The sequence below is a fragment of the Choristoneura fumiferana genome, chromosome 28, assembly GCF_025370935.1.
Source record: "Choristoneura fumiferana chromosome 28, NRCan_CFum_1, whole genome shotgun sequence".
Lineage (NCBI taxonomy): Eukaryota > Metazoa > Arthropoda > Insecta > Lepidoptera > Tortricidae > Choristoneura > Choristoneura fumiferana.
In genome coordinates this window covers 1,851,988-1,872,197 of record NC_133499.1, presented here as the reverse complement: position 1 = coordinate 1,872,197, position 20,210 = coordinate 1,851,988, and the positions used below count along the sequence as shown (strand labels likewise).

Genomic DNA, 20,210 nt, shown 5'->3' with positions numbered 1-20,210 from the left:
TACGCCTATTTAAATACTGGAACCTTCCTGGAGCCCCAAATCTTGCGAATTGCAGTTGGCCTGAGGTGGGGCGCTGCTTTGTGTTCTCCACAACGTTGCCCCCTGTGGTGCCAATGTGTACCAAAAAATACCTCAGGCTTCAATATATTATCCTAAGCTATAAGAAGAAATGATATTTAAGGTTGTTTATAAAATATTTTATATTAATAAATTTCAGGACTGACCATTGAACTTGGCACCCATTTAGATCTCACTTCTTTTGTCGTTAAAGTCAACAAGCAAGGCATATATCATAATATTGAACTTGGCTCTCATTTCATATTTATGTTTTGATGATATAATCTGTTACTAATATTTTAATTTGCCCCAATGTGCAAAAAATGTTTCTCAAGATTTTCTCTCTAGCGGTGAGTAGAATAATGCTTCTTTTACTCTACTCGTCAATAGATATCAGTAAAACTTAACTACTGCTATTTATCACTAGATGGCGTTGTAAAACAAGTACTAGTACACAACACAACACAACATGGTGCTTTTAATCGTGCTACAACTAGTCTTCAACAGATGGCGCTATATTACAAGTTCTGCTATTGAGCACTAGATGGGGCCTACTACGGCGTGGTTCGGTTATGCCACTACAAATAAATTCGTCTCCTCCAAAGAAGAATATTTTTAACCCTTGACGCAAAAAGAGTGGTGTTATAAGTTTGACCGCTATGTGTGTCTGTGTATCTGTATGTCTGTGTGTCCGTGTTTGTGTATGTGTGTTTGACATTATCGAATAAGTAGTTACGAGTATAATGTAAATAAAGTACTAGTGCAGGATGTAGATAATATGTTAGTATGTAGGTTATACGTCTTTATACGTTAGTGGGTACAAGTCAACGGCCAAGTCACACAACATTAACTATAATAATAAAGAAATCGCAGTAAGGAACCTTTGACTAGATTTCATTACTTTTTGTTAGAGATAAACACAAGCAGCTCCATCGAGACTTGGCTAGTTTTTTTACAGAATTTTTAAATAAAAAGTAGCCTATGTGTTATTCCAGAGGTCCAGCTACTTACATACCAAATTTCATGGCTCTAAGCCCAGCGATTGTTGTTTCGAGATTTTATCCCTAGGTAGGTATCTCGTGGGAATATCGGGTCAAAAAGTCGCCTATGTATTATTCCAGACGTCCAGCTACCTACATGTTAATTTCATGACTCTTAAGTCCAGCGGTTATTATTTCGAAATTTTATCCCTATTCCGTAGGAATATCGGGATAAAAAGTAGCCTATGCCCGTCTCCTGGTTCTAAGCTACCTTCCCACCAATTTTCAGCCGAATCGGTAAAGCCGTTCTTGAGTAATAAGTAGTGTAACTAACACGACTTTCTTTCACACACTGGTCAAAGACTTTTGACTTCAAACACTGCGGTAATTTGGCCGAAAAGACACTGCAAAGCTTCCCGAATGCTGCCCAGCCGAGTCGGATTCGACGAGTCTCTTTCTCGAAGTTAGACCTACCTAACTGGATCGTTTGTCCCAGGTATACATAGTCGTCAACAACTTCGAGCGCAGAGCCTCCGACTATTACGGGAGCTGGCACAACATTAGACATGACTTTCGTTTTATCCATGTTTATTTTTAAGCTAACTCGGTCGGAAACAACTCTGCTGAGGTCAGCGAGCATAGCACTGAGGTCCTCCATAGTCTCAGCCATGACTACAATATCGTCGGCGAATCGAAGGTGAGTGAAGTACTCCCCATTATTGTTAATGCCTCGTCCTTTCCAGTCCAGAACCTTAAAATCATCTTCCAATCCAGCGGTGAACAGTTTCGGTGAGATCACATCTCCTTGTCTGACTCCCCGCTGCAAAGGAATAGGCTTCGTGCTCTGGTCCTGTAGTCGGACTATAACGAAGGATTATAACGATACTATAACGAAGGTCTGGCTCTTGCGGGCTCTTGCTCTATTATAAGAATAAACAACACAATACAATACAAAGCGTATTGTATTGAACACCAAAAAACATTCATTATAAAATGAAATCAGAACATAAAAGGTAGGGTAGGAGACGAGAAAACAGGGGTCTAATCGCTAAAAAGCGATCTCTTCTTCTACCTTCTTATTCGACCTGACGATGTTATTAACATAGAAACAAGAAAAAAGGTGATCAAAGCAGGTGTGTGTAATGTAAGGTAAAAAATATATAGAAGATTGAAAAAATACATAAAATATAATAATATTAATAAAATAAACACATACATTACTTACATACACATTTACCAAAAATCATTATCGCCACTACCAAACAAGATGTTAAGAATGAACCTAACTAATAAGTATTGCATGTAAACCTTCCTAATACAAAGATTAATGTATCTGTGTGATGCATACACTACACAAACCTCTCACAATGCGCGAGCGCGCGCTTAATATCAGATATTCGAATTATCCAAATTATCCGGATAATGAAGATCTTCGTATCCGGATTTGAAATGGGCGGATATCCGGATAATATGGATATCCGGTTATTCGGATTGCAAGCCCTACCAGGGAGCTTATATACCTACAAAACTGGAGGTAGAACGCCGAACGAAGAAGTTTGACCTTTATTACTTATATTTCATCTTTATTTCACATTTCACGAATGACATCCATCTCTTTCTTAACCTAACTAAAGAAAGAGATGGAATATGTTCGTGACGTAATAAAGATCAAATTTCTTGTTTTAAACGGATGTTCGGCGTTCAGCCTCCAGTGTTGTATATAAACTCCTTAGTCACGACGTGCATCTAGATGGCCATGCCGAAACGTGAAAAAAAAGTGTCATTGACGTAACTCAATTCTCTTCGACTCCGTGGCTAATCGAAAAATTAAAACAAAATTACTTTCCACCCTAGAGATGAAAACGCAATTTTCCACCCGGCTATCTACCCTTGAAAATTAAACTTTCCGAACAGTAGAGATGAAAAAAATATTAATAGGTACTTATACTAAATTAACTTAGGCTGATTTAGCGGCCAATCAGCATAGTCCCCGCGGAATAGAATAAACGAGTTCTTCGCAGATGAAGTCGCGGGCAACAGCTAGGTAGTGCATTATTATTATTTACTTTTTAGGTGGTCTTTTTATATTTTTGCTGGCGTTTTGAGTAGTATATTTATCCGGGCGGACCTACACTTAGAGTAAGCACTACACCACGTAGTTATATCTATATATATATATATATATATATATATATATATATATATAGCCGGGTGAAAATTGCGTTTTCATCTCTAGGGTGGAAAGTAATTTTGTTTTAATTTTTCGATTAGCCACGGAGTCGAAGAGAATTGAGTTACGTCAATGACACTTTTTTTTCACGTTTCGGCATGGCCATCTAGATGCACGTCGTGACTAAGGAGTTTATATACAACACTGGAGGCTGAACGCCGAACATCCGTTTAAAACAAGAAATTTGATCTTTATTACGTCACGAACATATTCCATCTCTTTCTTTAGTTAGGTTAAGAAAGAGATGGATGTCATTCGTGAAATGTGAAATAAAGATGAAATATAAGTAATAAAGGTCAAACTTCTTCGTTCGGCGTTCTACCTCCAGTTTTGTAGGTATATAAGCTCCCTGGTCGTGACCAACTCATTTTTTTTTTATACTCGGCCGTGACAAGTGGCCAGGTCGAAAAGGTACTTGGAGGTTGGATATAAGTAAATTCAATTTACTGAATACTGAAATTTAATTGAATGTTATGCTTATTTTTTTGTACTATTTTACTTTCCTCACAGTCGAAATGAAAAGTAGAGTGTCTAACTCGGGTGAAATTACCCATTTCCCCTCGAACTATTGGCGCTCTCACTTCGTTCAAGCGCCAGAAATATCTCAGGTCAAATGGGTCACTTTCCACCCTTGGTTATCAATCTACTATTTCATCTCTCCTGTTCGGAGAGTGTAATTTTCATGGGTAGAAAGCCGGGTGGAAAATTGCGTTTTCATCTCTAGGGTGGAAAGTTTTTTTTTAATTTTTCGATTAGCCGCGGAGTCGAAGATAATCGATTTTAATGAAAATTTGCACTTTAAAGTTAAATATTTTGCAAACACATCACTGAATCGAAAAATCGTTTTACCAACCCCCTAATGGTTTAAAAGACCTATCCAACGATATCCCACACTATAGGGTTGGATGAGAAAAAAAACACCCCCACTTTACGTCTATGGGAGGTATCCTAAAAAAAATTTTTTTTTAATTTTTTATTGTACCATTTCGTCGGAATAGTTTACGAGTATCCGTGCTAAATTACAGCTTTCTAGCATTGATAGCCCCTGAGCAAAGCCGGGTTCCGTTTTTGCCATTTTGGCTCTGGAATCCTAATTAAATAACCTAACCTAACCAACAAAAAACCAGCCAAGAGCGTGTCGGACACGCCCGAAATAGGGTTCCGTAGCCACTACGAAAAAAAAAGTTATATTTTTTTCAGGGTTTCGTATTTTGTACGGAATTTTCCATAGTTTAAAAAATAAAGTTCTGCCCGCGTTTGCTTATGTTTAAGAACCGAAATTGTAGCAACTGATTAGAAAACATAAAACTTAAAAAAAATATCGACAATTGTTAAATTTTATCAAAACACGCCGCAGAATAGGAAGATAAGATAAGATAATGATTTATTTACCAAAATAGATTACACAGTCATAGAGATATACAATACAATATTAATCGCCATGCTACTTATGAACTAAAGTTTAACTGTGGTTCACACACTAGGTCGAGCCTGTATCGTGTGAGCCCAACAAATTACCAGAGGAGTAGTAACTAACAATATTCGAATAGGAAGCAAGTTATAATCCTGTTGTGAGTTAATACTGATTTCGAGTTTTAGTAATGGTTAGCCTAAAAAATGAATGAAGTTTTAAGTAAGCACGGGAAAAAAATTTGAAACACCCATGTATGCTATATAACTATGCAAGATTATGGAATTCTCAGCCTGATGCTGCAGCTAGGATATCCAGAACACTAATAGGTACACTCTTAAAGAAAGAAAGAAAGAAAGAAAATACATTTATTCACAACACAAGACAACAAAATTATTATGCACAAAAAAAAAACAACACAAAGGTATGTGTCATTGCGGTTGTGAATCGGACACTGGCTCAGCATAATGCTGAAGCGTTAAAAACACCCCAGCGCTGATTTTCAGCCAGCACCGTCGGCAACCCTCGGGCCGTTATAAAGACATACTACACACCATTAACTACATAAAACTACATAAATAAATAGATGATCTCTTGATAAAACTATAGCAGATATATTGTGTTTGGATTCGTTTGGGCTGTGCGTTCGTTGTTCGTTGATAAGTCAGTCGGTCAGTCAGTCAGTCAGTTAGTCAGTCAGTTAGTCAGTCAGTTTCTTCTTTTATTAATTCCCGACGAAAAGAAGAGGGGTGTTATATATATATATATGATTATTGTTATTATTGGTCAAAAGACGAGGGATAGGGTCACTCTGGTGTAGTAATATAGGAAATACGCGCACAGCAAGTAGATCACAAGCTTCGTCACCAAATCCAAGTAGTAGAGTCTGCAAATAGAAATATTTTTACTTCAATAGAATAATGGCAAATTATGTATATACAGTGATTATTCGTCTTTACTCAAGAATATAGTTTTATAATGTAACAATACCGAAACCTTGAATTTTAACCCTCCCCCCCCCATGCAAAAAGAGGAGTGTTATAAGTTAGACGCCAAATGTCTGTCTGTCTGGTGCATTAGCTAAGTTTTCATTTGTAATCAGCCGTATTGTACCGTTTGTACCCAAATAAACATTAAAACAATGTCGGAGGCTTTCCAAGATTTCTATATTGGTTAGGTTAAATAACCTTACCAACAACAAGTTGGAAAACCCCCGACATTGTCACTTCAAAGTTCAATATCTCAAAAATGGCAGAACCGATTTTGATGATACATATCTAAGAACCCTCGCTAGAAAACCTGCTTTCAAATAAAAAAACTGCATTCAAATCGGTTCACCCGTTTAAGAGCTACGGTGCCACAGGCAAACAGACAGACACACATAGCATTCAAACTTATAACATTCCTCCTTTTGCGTCGGGGTTAAAAAATCATCTACTTAATACCTTTAAACGAGAAATTCCTGTATATCCATCATCATCATCCCAGCCTATATACGTCCACTGCAGGGCACAGGCCTACCCTCAGAATACTAATATGATAAATGCGAAAGTGTGTTTGTATGTTTGTGTGCTTGTGCGTCTTTCACGCCGTAACGGAGCGACGGATCGACGTGATTTTTGGCATAGAGATAGTTTATGGGCCCGAGAGTGACATAGGCTACTTTTTATCCTGGAAAAATGCACAGTTCCCGAGGGAACAGCGCGCGATAACCGAATACCACGCGGGTGGAGCCGCGGGCAAAAGCTAGTATATACATAACATAAACATATTTCGGGCATCTCGAAAACGGCTTCAAGGATTTCGATGAAATTTGATATGTAGGGGTGAAACCCCCGAAAGGGAATGAAAAATCTATCTAACTTGGTCTTATCTCTGGGAAAACGATTGTTACCGAGTTTTAGCCCGAGCTAAGCTCGGTCGCCCAGGTTCTCATATTATGTCTGTCGTGGTGGCCTAGTGGTTTAACTTATGACCTCTCAAGCAGATTATCGTGGGTTCAAACCTGGGCTTGCACCTCTCACACACACACAAACATCACGCCTGTATTCCCAAACGGGGAAGGCAGAGCACACGAAACGTTACCGCTTCTTAGCCACTTTTAGCAATTTTAGGTTTTAAGTTTGACAAAAACGGTACAATAGTGACAGGTTGCTAGCCTGTCGCCTACGGTATACCTTATCCTATATCCTCAGTCGCCTCTTACGACATCCACGGAAGAAATGGAGAGTTTACGGGTTTGAAATTCACTTGCGAAATTACATTTGAAATTTACCACGAGCTTTAAGGTGAAGAAACACATCTGAGAAGCAATGCAATGGTGTGTGTGAAGTTCCCAATCCCAAAGCCCAAGCTCATCTAGGCCTGTGCCCAGCGGCTTGTAGATAGGCTGGGATGATCATGATGATGATGATGGTTGATGCGTGTAGTACTCACTGCGTCTGCCGGCGGCGCGCCCGCGGCAGCGTGGCCGGGTCCTCCTTGCAACAATACTCTCGCGCGCCGCGCACGTAATCGCGCAAGTACGAACTCCAGTTCACCATCTGTACAATACAATAACAATCACAGTGGTACTGGGACAGTTGACGGCGTAAAACAACCAAAACAAAAAAAAGTTGGAAACCCCCCCTAGATTGTCACTTCAAAGTTCTATATCTCAAGAACGGCTGAACCGATTTTGATAAAACATATCTAAGAAACATCGCTAGAAAACCTGCATACATATCTCGGGTTGCTTATTTCTACTTTGCTACTTAAGCAGCAGCACTAGCGACATCTATGTGGCGTCGACAGACGTCACACTCTTTCGGAACCAACCACTTACCCAGACAAGAGATGTCGCTACTAAGCAATCAAATTATGATTGGTTTTTAGGAGTCTTTTTGATTTATTAATTTCAACTCCAAATTTGTTACTTTTACGGGTATCCGGTGAAACCATATCGAAAATACAAACTGAGACATGGATGCACAGAAAAACCAGAAAAAGAGACCAGCACTGGGAATCGAACCCAGGTCCTCAGCGTTCCATGCTGCGTGCTCTAACCCCTACACCACTGCTGGACAGGAATCTAGACACGAATTTTCCCTATGCATAAGTAGATATCTCAGGTTGGTTGGTTGGTTGTTGGTTGGTTGGTGTCTAGATTCCTGTCCAGCAGTGGTGTAGGGGTTATAGCACGCAGCACGAAACGCTGAGGACCTGGGTTCGAAAGACAACTAAAAAGTAAATAATAATTACGCACTACCTAGCTGTTGCCCGCGACTTCATCTGCGAAGAATTCGTTTATCCCTATCCCGCGGGGACTAAGCTGATTTCCCGCAAAATTAGCCTAAGTTAATTTAGTATTAATATTTTAAAAAATACAACATATTTACTTTACTTTCCTGTTAATCTTAGCGGTCCCCCGACACCGACGACGCTTAGAAAAAAAATATTACTAGGTACTTATACTAAATTAACTTAGGCTAATTTTGCGGGAAATCATAGTGTAAATAATCTAAGATACAATCGATACAACAGTATAATGTCAACTGCTCGTCACCTTTTACAAAAGATTGCTTTTTCCGATGCAAAGACTTTCATTATTGAGGAGTCCTGGTGCTTCACCATACATTCCATTCCACTATATGCATTACGAGGAGCATAAGTTGCTTAGCAACTGTGTTAAAGTAATTGAAATTCAACCCGATTTTCAAGAGCAAATGCACGAGTTACTACTAAATATATCAAAATTACCATAGGTAACTATGGTAATTTTGGTAACTTCAAATGTTGTAGGTTACCCTACAACATTTGAAGAGTTCTCTCGATTTCCTAAGGATCCAATCATCAGATCCTGATTTGGTGCTTATGGGACCTAATTGAAAGCATTCCTAGACGAACGCAAAAAAAAACAAATCGGTTCATAAATGACGGAGTTCTGAGGTAACAAACATTTAAAAAAATACAACCGAATTGATAACCTCCTTTTTTGAAGTCGGTTAAAAATGAAGAAACTGACTGATTGATAGATCAAAGCACAGCCCAAACCGCTAAAAACAGTACTTTTTTAAATTCCCATGAGATAGGGAATAAATGGGATTTGTAAGAGTATTTTCACTTCCAATTAATGACCCTATTTCCGTAACTATAATTATTAGAGACTTCAAATTTAGCATGCAAGTATGTAATACCACGTAAGACTAACAGCTAAAAAAAAATTTCAGGCTTTATCAAAATTCCCACGGGATAGGGAATAAATGGGATTAATATTTTCGCTTCAAAGTGGCCCTAACTACGTAATTATAAATATTAGAGACTTCAAATTTGGCATGCAGGTAGATAATACTAACAGGTAAACATTGTTTTAAAGGTTTTCCGAATATCCCATGAGATAAAACGAAAAAAGAGGATTTTATATACCAACTGAATTAGAAAACGCACAAGCTAAACTAATAAACTGGGGACTGGAGATTTGGCAAACTGATGTAAATCTGGTAACAATACAATAATTTTGTAATGTAATGTATGTAATGGCGACTGTATGAATCATTTTCGAGAAAAAGTTTTAAATATGATTAAGTAAGTAGGTACTATATTTATTTCTTAACAATCGGATTATATTTTAAAGTTTTTGATATTTTTTGTCTTCTAAATATATGTGGTTTTATTTTAACCTTTAATTTAAATGTTCTCGCTGCTCAGGTGAAAAGTTGTACGTGTCACACGAGACCAAAGTTTTTTTGCATCTCGTGTGTTAGAATCCCTCGCTGATCTCATGATTCTAACCTAGAATCACTCGCTGTCGCTTGTGATTCAATTGTAGAATCCTTCGCTTACTCGGGATTCAAAATCAACACTCGCACCAAAAAACGACTTTGCTCTCTTGGTTCAAAAGGTAACGAACGAACCTACTTATTATGAAATGAGTGTATTTTTGTTAAAGAATTCGAGCACTTCTAAATTCTTGCGGTATTCTGAATGTATGTAGCGCTCTCATTGGCGGGCCAGCCGGTCTCATTCCCGCGCAGCGCACCTCGAGATGTGTTGCTAATTTTCATTAAAAAAGAAGACAAATAATTAATTTTGTTGCTAACTCATTATTTACGATGCTCTTTATTGGAGGTTGATTTTGACTAAATTAATAGACAGATATTTGAAGCTCAAAAATAAATAAAGAAGCTGACTTACAATATTAGTCGCCAAATCATCAATTTTGAAGATAATATATTTATCGGTAGCCGAGTTACATTATTTGTTGTTCGTAAATTGTCGCTCGATTTTGCATAATTTGCTGGTCTTGTAAAGATGGCATATTAGTTTAATAGAAGCTGTTCTATTATATTACATACAAAAACAGATGTTCCGTTGCGGATGCTAAATAAAACTTTAGTCGATGCACTTATTATTTCCCGTAAATAATTATGGTTTCTCTCTCAGATTAAATAAAAAAGTACTTTTTATTTAATCTGAGGGTTTCTCTATAGAATGCTTATTGGATGACGTAAAATGTCACAATGACAAGGTTCTGTGGTGGCCTAGGAATCTAATGGATTTACTGTAGGTACAGGTCGGTTACAAGAGCTGGCATGAATGAATAGAACGAGTGAATGAAAGTACGTATTTATCTATATAAGTATGTTTATCCGTTGCCTAGTGTCCATAGTACAGGCGTTGCTTAGTTTGGGACTAGGTCAATCGGTGTCAAGTGTCCCATGATATTTATTTATTTATCTGTTTGAATAAATTCACACATATATGAAAATATCATACATCTGTCATTTTCGTACAAAATTATCTAAGTGACATAATTTTCGTTCAATCCATTCATGCCAGCTCTTGTGAATCGGTTGTTCCTACATACGCTCGAAGAACAAGCCCTCCTTCAGCAGTCGGGTAAAAATTAAGTTCTCACCTTAATATCAGTGTAGAAAGTGTCATCGTCCCATTGGGAGAGACTTTTTCTCAGCGCCACAAAGTTGTCGTTCTTGAAATGCCACTCCTTCGTGGTGTAGTACTGGAGAACTTCGAGCCCATAGCTGATGCGTTTCTGTGTACGCACCATACTGAAATAATAATGTTTTTTGATAAAAAAATATTTTTTAATACAAGCTTCTTTGCTGACTGTTCTTTTTGATGACTGTACTTGCATACCAAACTATATTTTCGTACCAAATTTCAAGTAGATGCCATTTACCGTTGAGGAGTTCCGTTCTGACGACCACCTGGACCGATTGTCACCGGACTAACAAAAGTATGCCAAATTTCAAGTCAATGCGACCACTGGAAGTGGGTCTAATTTATCTTGCAAAAAAAGTTAAATAAAAGATTGATTGTAATAAATAAGAGTTCTTAGCCATATACCCTTCTTTTTGCGTCGGGGGTTAAAAACTGTACAATCACGAGGGGACGTGGTCACTAGTATACAGACACTCACAAGGTCTTCTTTCCCAGCAGCAGCAGCAGTAAGTCCAGCAGGTACGCGGGCAGTAGGTGCGTGAACAGTACAGCCAGCTCGTGCAGTAGCCGCGAGGACTTGGGCGAGCCGCCCGGGTACCACAGGCATACGGAGAAGGGGAACTCTTGCACGTGGACCCGCCCTGGAACGAGGGGGTCAGACTGTTTAGTGGCGCGGAGGGGGGGGGGGGGTAATGCGGAAAAGAGTTACGGACTAAGTCTGTTATTGGCCCGGAGCTAGATAGCGAACAATTTGGCGATAAATATAGAGCAAATAGTAGCTTTGAGTCTTATAATAGCTTTACAAGGTCTACAGTAATAGTTTTTGGTGACACTATGGAGCTAATTGAATACATTAGTCAACTGACGATAGTAAAGTGATTTAATAGAAATTAGAAAAATATAATAGCTCGAAGCTTTAAAGTGGTGCTATAAGTTATCACGTTATAGATTGTAGTTACAGCTATAGGGTAATTTTATCACTGAGTGTCTACTAAAGCGTCTTGACGCTGTCGCTCTGTAAGAGTGTTATGTTTACCTTCTAGTGCTAAATGTCGCCTATAGTGTTAAATAAGCCGTAGGAAAATCCTAAAGCTACATAAAGGTTATAATGGCAAATCTAATAACTCCCAATGAGAGAGTGTTATAATGGAGTTAGTGTACCCCGTTGAAACACTGTGTAGCTGTTTTAGCGTTTATGGTGCTATAAAAGAAATTGAAAGTACAGCTCTTTAAGAGCTTCAAGTTCTTTAAGAACGTTTGTGTGAACGTTACTTACTCTTTTAGCCCGTTTAAGATGTTTCATATGTAAGATGCCCTAATTATATGACCAAAAGCTGTTTAACATGATTACTTGAAGCTAAAAGTTGGAAATTAGGTTTCGATACATCTTTTTTAACTCATACACAACTAAACTCCATTGAAAGGTGTTAATAATTATTTTAAGTATTTAAAATCGCTGCTATACCCTTATTATCGATGCAATAGAGATTTCTGAATGATTAAGAGTTAGAGATAATAACGCCATTTTTATTTACAAATAATAACCTTAACATTCCAGACACATCATGGAAATTTAGTTCAATTTACTGTAATACAGTCTTCAAAAATATAAGATCTTAGTGACTTTAGTACTCCCATTTGAAAACCTAACCCGTTAAATTAACAATTCGAAAAAAAAATTGACCGTATTATTTTCACTATCTAAAATTCAAAATCAAATCAAAACGTATAAATTTCTAAGGCGCTTGAAAATTGAGATGTAAAATATCGTATAAGTATAATAACAGAAACTTACTACCGCAATAGTTTTACACGTATCTACATAAAAATAATTGATATTAAAATCACGCATTTACCATTTTTAATGTCTTTCCCGTCGCTATTATAATATTTTAGCACACAGCACTCGTGTTTTGTTATTAATGATACATGTTTATTTCCAGATAGAAATATTTCTATAAAATTGAATACAAAAGAGTAGGTACACTATCACGCAAAGAGTTTGTTTTCACCACTGTAGCTTTTTTGTTGCGCTTTAAGTGATATTAGAAAACGTTCTACAGGATTCATAGAACCTTTGTGCACAAGTTACAGCTATTGTGGCTCTTTATTATCTCCTTTATATGCAAAGAGTTTGTTTTCACCACTGTAGCTTTTTTGTCACGCTTTAAGTGCTATAAGAAAACATTCTACAGGTTTCATAGAACCCTTGGCACAAGTTACGGCTATTGTGGCTCTTTATTATCTCCTTTATACGCAAGAGTTTGTTTTTACCACTGTAGCTTTTTTGTTACGCTTTAAGTGATATGAGAAAACATTCTACAGGTTTCATAGAACCCTTGGCACAAGTTAAGGCTATTGTGGCTCTTTATTATCTCCTTTATACGTGTTGGCGACTGGCTGCGGTATGACCTTTTTATAACTATACTTTTTGACACTTGCTTTTTTAATATGTTTTTACGTTCATTGTCAGTTGTGATTTGTTTGCCCGATCTGTCGGTTCCAATACATAATATTGTCCTTTAATCCTATTAAATAACCTATCATTTAACCCGTGTTTCCATCAATCTTCCCATTACTTTCCATACAGTCCACCACTAGCTATCATTTTGGTCCATTCTCACCGTAAAAATATCCAGCGAAAATCATCTGTCATATTTTTTTCCACGTAAGTTCATTGTAGAATTATAGATCCCGTTTCGTGTAGAATACATTATTCACATTAGTTTCATACGTATTCACTATGGTCGAAACACGGAGTAAGGCAAAGACAGATCCCGCAACTACGGAATCCGAGCGGGTGCAACGCGACCGCCGCGAGCGGTCACCGCGCGGCACCCGGCCGGGTTCAACCACAACCGACGTCGGTGCTTCGGCATTGCCTGATAGAACGAGCATACCCACGGTGGGCAACGCCCCTGGTAGCGCGGCACAACCTAGCCCCGCCGCCGATCGCCCAAATGCTCCTTCTACCTCACGCAACGACGGAAATACCCAAGCACCAACCGCTTCTAGCGTCCACAGTAAGCAATCTCGCAGCGAGCGCACACAATCATCGCGTTCGTCGGCGACCGTCCGTGCTCAGAAATTGGCGTTAGAAGCAGACGCTATGCGGCGCCAGGTGGAGCGCCAGCGTGAACTCGCGCGACAACAGGCGGATCGCGAGCGTCAGCAAGCGGAGCGCGAGCGTGAAATCGCGCGACAACAGGCGGATCGCGAGCGTCAACAAGCGGAGCGCGAGTTCGAACTCGCGCGTCAACAAGCTGTGCTCGCACGTCAGCAAGCAGAGCGCGAGCGCGAGCTTGCCCGCCTGGAGTCCGAGGCGGAGCAAACGGAGCTTCAAGCAAAACTCGCCGCTTTGGAAGCATCAGATAAGTCAGCTTGTAGTCGTAATTCGTATTTTTCCGATCACAACGTAGAGAAGCGCACCTCCACGTGGGTTTCAGAACAAAATGTCAACGTGACCACGGCAAACCGAGTAGACATGCCTGGTAAGGCACCGACTGTCACCTTGAGTAATCTTCAAGGACCCTATTCACAGCCGGCCGCCCCTGCCAACACGGTATCGTTCTATATGCCCGATGTCAACCGCGAAAACCACTCTAAACCCACACATACGTGTAGCCTTCTTAATAATAAATACGACACTATGACACAACAGCTATCTGAACGTTCTTCTTCCGACCCTATAACAAAACTATCTCAAGCTATTAACGCTCTTTCCAACAAGCCAAAGAAACCCGAACTTATCACATTCTCGGGTGAAGTCAGCCAGTGGATGGCGTTCAAAAGTAGCTACGAGAGAACTAAATCTGTTTTCTCTCCTTCAGAGAATTTAGATCGCTTGAACAACGCAGTCCGCGGTCAAGCGTACCAGTCCGTCGCGTCGCTCATGTGGACTTCCGGCGACCCCGACGACATCGTGAAGGCCTTGGAACAGACTTACGCTCGACCGGAGCTCCTCGTGGCCCGCGAGGTCACCGAGCTGCGCAACAGTCCTAAGCTAAGTTCTCCACAGGATTTAAATAGCCTAGCTAATAAACTACGTAATTTCGTTACGACTCTCAAGTTGCTTAATCAACACGAGTACTTGTCTTCCCCGGAGCTTTTTCGGTGTATTTTGGTGAAGTTAAGCGAGCACACCAGAGCCCGCTTCACGGATTTCGCCTCCATTCACGTACCAGAGGAACAAAGTATAACAAAACTCGAATTACTGTCACAATTTCTCTTATCTGAGGCAGATAAACAATTAAAATATAATTTTGTTGCTGACAGTACAGTTAAGGCGTCATCTCAACCGATGCACCTGAATTTACCTCGAACAAATAATTCCAAATTTCAATTCAAAAAGGAAGCGGTACACGCTACGGTGTCCAATGGCAAAATATTTGAGCGCTGTACATTTTGTAAACAAGGGCCTCACGACATAAAAGCCTGCAAAGGTTTTCTAGGGCTTTCCATTGACGATAGATGGCGCTGGGTACGAGAGTCAAAAATTTGTTACCGGTGCCTTAAGGCCAATCCGCATACATGGAACAACTGCCGAGCGAAACGTTGTGGAGTTGACGGATGTTCAAGACGTCACAATGCACTTCTCCACGGCACGCAGACCGCCGACACCCATGCTAGTGCGACATCAAGTGGACAATGCAACATGACACAAGCGTCCTCTGTCAATTCGTCTAGTTCAGTCAACATTAATAACGTTGGCGCCGCAACCAAACACCCCGACAAAATTGCGAATACTTCTGATTGTCTAATTAACGCTACAGGATCCTTGCCGTCGACCTCACGCCCCCGTGGCCTGCTGAAGGTAGTCCCGATTGTACTCGAGGGTCCCGACGGCGACTTCGAGACAACAGCGCTTCTCGACGAGGGCAGCACGGCGACACTGATCGACGGCGAGGTTGCTGCACGCATTGGCGCGAATCCTACCTGTCAGGAGCGTCTTCGCATCGAAGGTGTTAGTGGTATGAGCAAGGAACTTGACGTGAGTTATGTTGACTTCTATATCCGCGGCCGTGGCCATGCCGATCGTTACTTAATTAAACACGCTCGGGCTATTAAGCCCCTAGGGCTTCGAGCACAAAATCCTGACACGATAAATCTCACGGACTATAGTCACCTATCTGGTTTAACTGACGTACTTTCGTATTGTACTGACGTGTCTCCTACAGTTCTTATTGGCGCACCAGACTGGCATTTATCTTTAAGTCGCGAAGTTCGTAGCGGAAATAAGAACGAACCCGTCGCCTCTAGAACCTTGTTAGGTTGGGTACTCCATGGTGCTTTTTCTCTCTCATCAAAGCCACTCGAATTCATAAATCACGTTTCGGATGACTTGGACAGCCTCATAAAAAGTCAATATGACATTGATGCCCTAGGCATCACGAAAAAGTGTCCCCGTCCAAACGACGAAGACCAACGAGCAGTAGATATCATCGAATCCTCAATGCATCAGCTCGACGACGGTCATTTTGAAGTTGGGCTGCCATGGAAGAAAGATTTGCCGAAAATCGTACCCGACAGTTACCCCCAGGCGCTATCTCGCTTCAAAACACTCGAACGACAGATGTCAAAAGACCCAACTTTTGCTACAGCTTTTCAAAAGTTCATAGATGATGTAATTGACAAAGGCTACGCCGAGGAGTGCGACCCAGACACTTACCACCAGCGTCTTCCGCAAAACGCTTCTTGCGTCAACACAGACGGCTCAATTCGTTGGTACCTGCCTATCTTCGGTGTCTTGCATCCTCAGAAGAAGAAGCTCAGAGCAGTCCACGACGCGGCTGCAGCAACGAAAGGCTTAAGCCTCAATAACCTCCTTTTACAAGGACCTGATCTCTTGTGCTCACTTCTTGACATCTTGTTCCGCTTCAGAGAAGGTGCCGTTGCTCTAAACGGTGACATCAAGGAAATGTTTCCCCAGGTCAAAATCATCCCAAGCGACAGGGATGCGCAACGTTTTCTCTGGCGCAGTAAGAATGGCATCCTTAGAGAGTACCGCATGTCATCCATGATCTTTGGCGCCGTATGTAGTCCCTTTATAGCGCTCTATATAAAAAACAAAAACGCAAAAATGCTAGAGCCCAGCTACCCTACCGCTTGTAAGGCTATCATCGAAGACCATTACATGGACGACTACCTCGGAAGTTACCCGAGTATCGCTGACGCAGCACAGCTAGCCGCTGATGTTATCACGGTGCACAAAGCCGGCGGTTTCGAGATGCGCGCGTGGACTTCAAATCACCAGGAGGCGCTTTCATTTGTGCCTAAGGAATTTCGAAGTGTTTCCACATCTGACGTTTCCCTGCCTCTCAGTAGTGAAGTTGGCGTATTAGGCGTTAAGTGGAATCCAGGTCAGGATTTACTAAGGTTTCGCACCGTGCCCCAGATACCGACTGACATTCTTACCAAACGCAACCTATTGTCAAGCGTCATGAAGGTCTATGACCCTCTCGGCCTCCTGATGCCAGTCGTCATCTGGGGCCGCATTTTGATCCAGAAGTTATGGCGGTCAGGCGTTAATTGGGACATGCCCCTACCCGAAGTCTATGTCAGCGAGTGCCAGGACTGGTTCGAACAGTTACGGATTGCGGCCAATATTAAAATTCCTCGCTGGTATATGACAAGGGCAGACGTGTCGGATGTTCAGCTACACGTTGTGGCCGATGGTGGCGAGCAAGCTTACGCCTGCGCGGCTTATTGGCGTTTTAGGTACAGCGACAACTCCGTGTCCACGGCACTGATTGGTAGCAAGGCTCGCGTCTCGCCATTGAAACCCCTGTCGATTCCTCGTTTGGAATTACAAGCCGCTCTTATAGCGTCGCGTTTTGCACAAACAATTTTACAAGCTCACCGATTCAAGCCCTCCAAAACCACTTTCTGGATTGACTCAACCACAGTCCTCAAGTGGATTCGGAGCGATGCTCGCGCGTTTAAACCGTTCGTAGCGCACAGGTTGGGAGAGATCCTGGAAACTACCAACCCTTCTGATTGGAGGTGGATCCCGACCTCTCTCAACGTTGCCGACGATGCGACAAAGCCAAAAAAAATAAATTTGACTGCTTCGCATCGATGGTTCACCGGCCCACTATTCCTAGCGGAGCCATCATGCACTTGGCCGACCGAGTGCGTAACCGATGAGGAACCGAACTCCCCAGACCCAGAGTTGAAATCAGACGTGGTGGTTCTGTTCCTCACCACACAATCCTCGACTTTAGTACCGAACCCGACGCGTTTTAGCTCTTGGCTGCGATTGTTACGCGCCACCGCCCGCGTTCTTCAGGGCGCACGACTATTTCGGCTAAAACTGTCTCGGCCAATAGATCCAAATTCTAAATTACACATGGACGGCACCACATCTCCTCACCAACTGCACACTGTAGACATATTGGAAGCGGAGAAGCTGGTTGTTCATCTGGCACAGGTAGAGAGTTTCCCTGAGGATTTATCAGCCTTGCAATCTTCAAAGCCAGTGCCCAATAATAGTCGCCTTAAGAAACTCGCACCAGTCCTAGACAGAGACGGTTTGTTAAGACTAGACTCACGTATAAGGTCTGCCCCCGGAGTAAACGACAACATGAAGTCACCAATCATCCTCGACGGCCGTCATTATGTCACCCGACTCTTAATCTCGCATGAACACGTTAAAGCGTCACATCACTTCAACGAGCTCGTCCTAAATGAACTCCGCCAGAGATTCTGGATCCTGAGAGCGAGAAGTACAATCCGAGGCATAGCAAGCTCCTGCGTACGTTGCCGAAGGTGGAAGAAGAAACCTATCCAACCACAGACTGGAGACTTACCACTAGAACGTCTGGACCATCATAAAAGGCCGTTCACTCACGTCGGGCTCGACTATTTTGGCCCTATTTTGGTAACAATATATCGACGCAAAGAAAAGCGCTACGTCGCATTGTATACATGCCTAACAACCAGAGCAGTACATTTAGAAGTGGTCAATTCTCTCTCATCTGACGCAGCCATAATGAGCCTCAGACGCTTCATCGCGCGCCGAGGATCCCCCACCACCATATTTTCCGATAACGGGACAAACTTTGTTGGCGCCTCGCGCGAGCTACGCTGTCTACATGACGACTCTGTGAGGGAATACGCCACCAACCACAAAATTGTCTGGCGCTTCATCCCACCTGCATCTCCATTCATGGGTGGCGCATGGGAAAGGCTCGTACGGACAGTGAAAACAGCTCTAGGATCCTGCCTCACAAACCAAACGATAAAGGAAGACGTCCTGATAACGCTCCTTCTTGAGGCAGAAGCGATCATCAACTCGAGACCACTTACCTACATTTCATCCTCTCCAGATTCCCCCGAAGCCATAACACCATTTCATTTCATCCTGGGCTCCTCATCAGTCGTACCGTGGACCTCATCATTGACCGACGCAGACTTATTACGACGCTGCGACTGGCGACGAACATTGCGACTCGCAGACAAATTTTGGGCCAGATGGTTACACGAATACCTCCCAACGCTCAGACCCAGAGGACCCACAAACAATATTGTGAATCTTGGTGAGGGTGATGTGGTGCTGGTCGCCGACTCTAACCTCCCTCGTGGGCTTTGGCCACTAGGAAGGGTAGCGAAGGTTTACCTAGGACCTGACGGAGCGGTCCGCGTAGCAGACGTCTGCACTAGAGGCGGCACGCTGCGCCGACCGGCCCGAAAACTTATTTTACTGGAAGCCGCACCTCAGTCAGTAGCCACCAGCTCTTAGTGTTTCACTGGGGTTCCGGTATGTTGGCGACTGGCTGCGGTATGACCTTTTTTATAACTATACTTTTTGACACTTGCTTTTTTAATATGTTTTTACGTTCATTGTCAGTTGTGATTTGTTTGCCCGATCTGTCGGTTCCAATACATAATATTGTCCTTTAATCCTATTAAATAACCTATCATTTAACCCGTGTTTCCATCAATCTTCCCATTACTTTCCATACAGTCCACCACTAGCTATCAATACGCAAGAGTTTGTTTCTACCACTGTAGCTTTTTTGTTACGCTTTAAGTGATATAAGAAAACATTCTACAGGTTTCATAGCACCCTTGGCACAAGTTACGGCTGTTGTGGCTCTTTATTATCTCCTTTGGTAACATGCGTCGCTACTGTAGTACTATTATACCACTTGTTTACTACTATTGGAGTTAATTCCTTCTACTAAAGAGCCTCTAAGTGATAACGTCTGTGCCATAATCGGACTATAAGAGAGTTATAGCGTGCTATATCGCTAATTTTTAGGTCGTGCTAGAGCTATGGGATTTAAAAAAAACTAATAAACGGCGGTTATAGAGCTTATTTTTATCGCCAAATGTTAGTTGGGGGACCGGAGCGAGGAAGTAATTCACCCCAAGTGAACGGATTTCGGCAGGACTCAGTCAGGTTCACCACAGCGACCTGCCCTGGTTGGGTGCGGCCTGTGTTGTAGGCGACCAGGCCATATCGAGCGTGGCGCCCTAAGTGAGCGGGTTCCGGCTGGACTCGGTCAGGTTCACCACGGCGACCTGCCCTGGGCGGGTGCGGCCCGTGTTGTAGGCGACCAGGATACACCCGGTTACTACCAGGTCCCGG

General features: G+C 41.9%; 1 protein-coding gene across 1 annotated transcript in view; it reads right to left on the bottom strand.

Annotated features, from left to right (window-relative positions):
• Nucleotides 1–4,626: 4,626 nt before the first annotated feature.
• The window catches only part of LOC141443778 (putative fatty acyl-CoA reductase CG5065), a 32,298-nt gene continuing 16,714 nt past the window's right edge, over nucleotides 4,627–20,210 (bottom strand). Inside the window, exons 9-12 of the mRNA XM_074109138.1 lie at nucleotides 11,097–11,259; nucleotides 10,575–10,725; nucleotides 7,115–7,221; nucleotides 4,627–5,564 (exon numbers count right to left, since the gene is read on the bottom strand). Of these exons, the coding sequence (XP_073965239.1) occupies nucleotides 5,465–5,564; nucleotides 7,115–7,221; nucleotides 10,575–10,725; nucleotides 11,097–11,259 (521 nt within the window). The 3' untranslated portion in view covers nucleotides 4,627–5,464. The remainder of the gene's footprint in view (nucleotides 5,565–7,114; nucleotides 7,222–10,574; nucleotides 10,726–11,096; nucleotides 11,260–20,210) is intronic.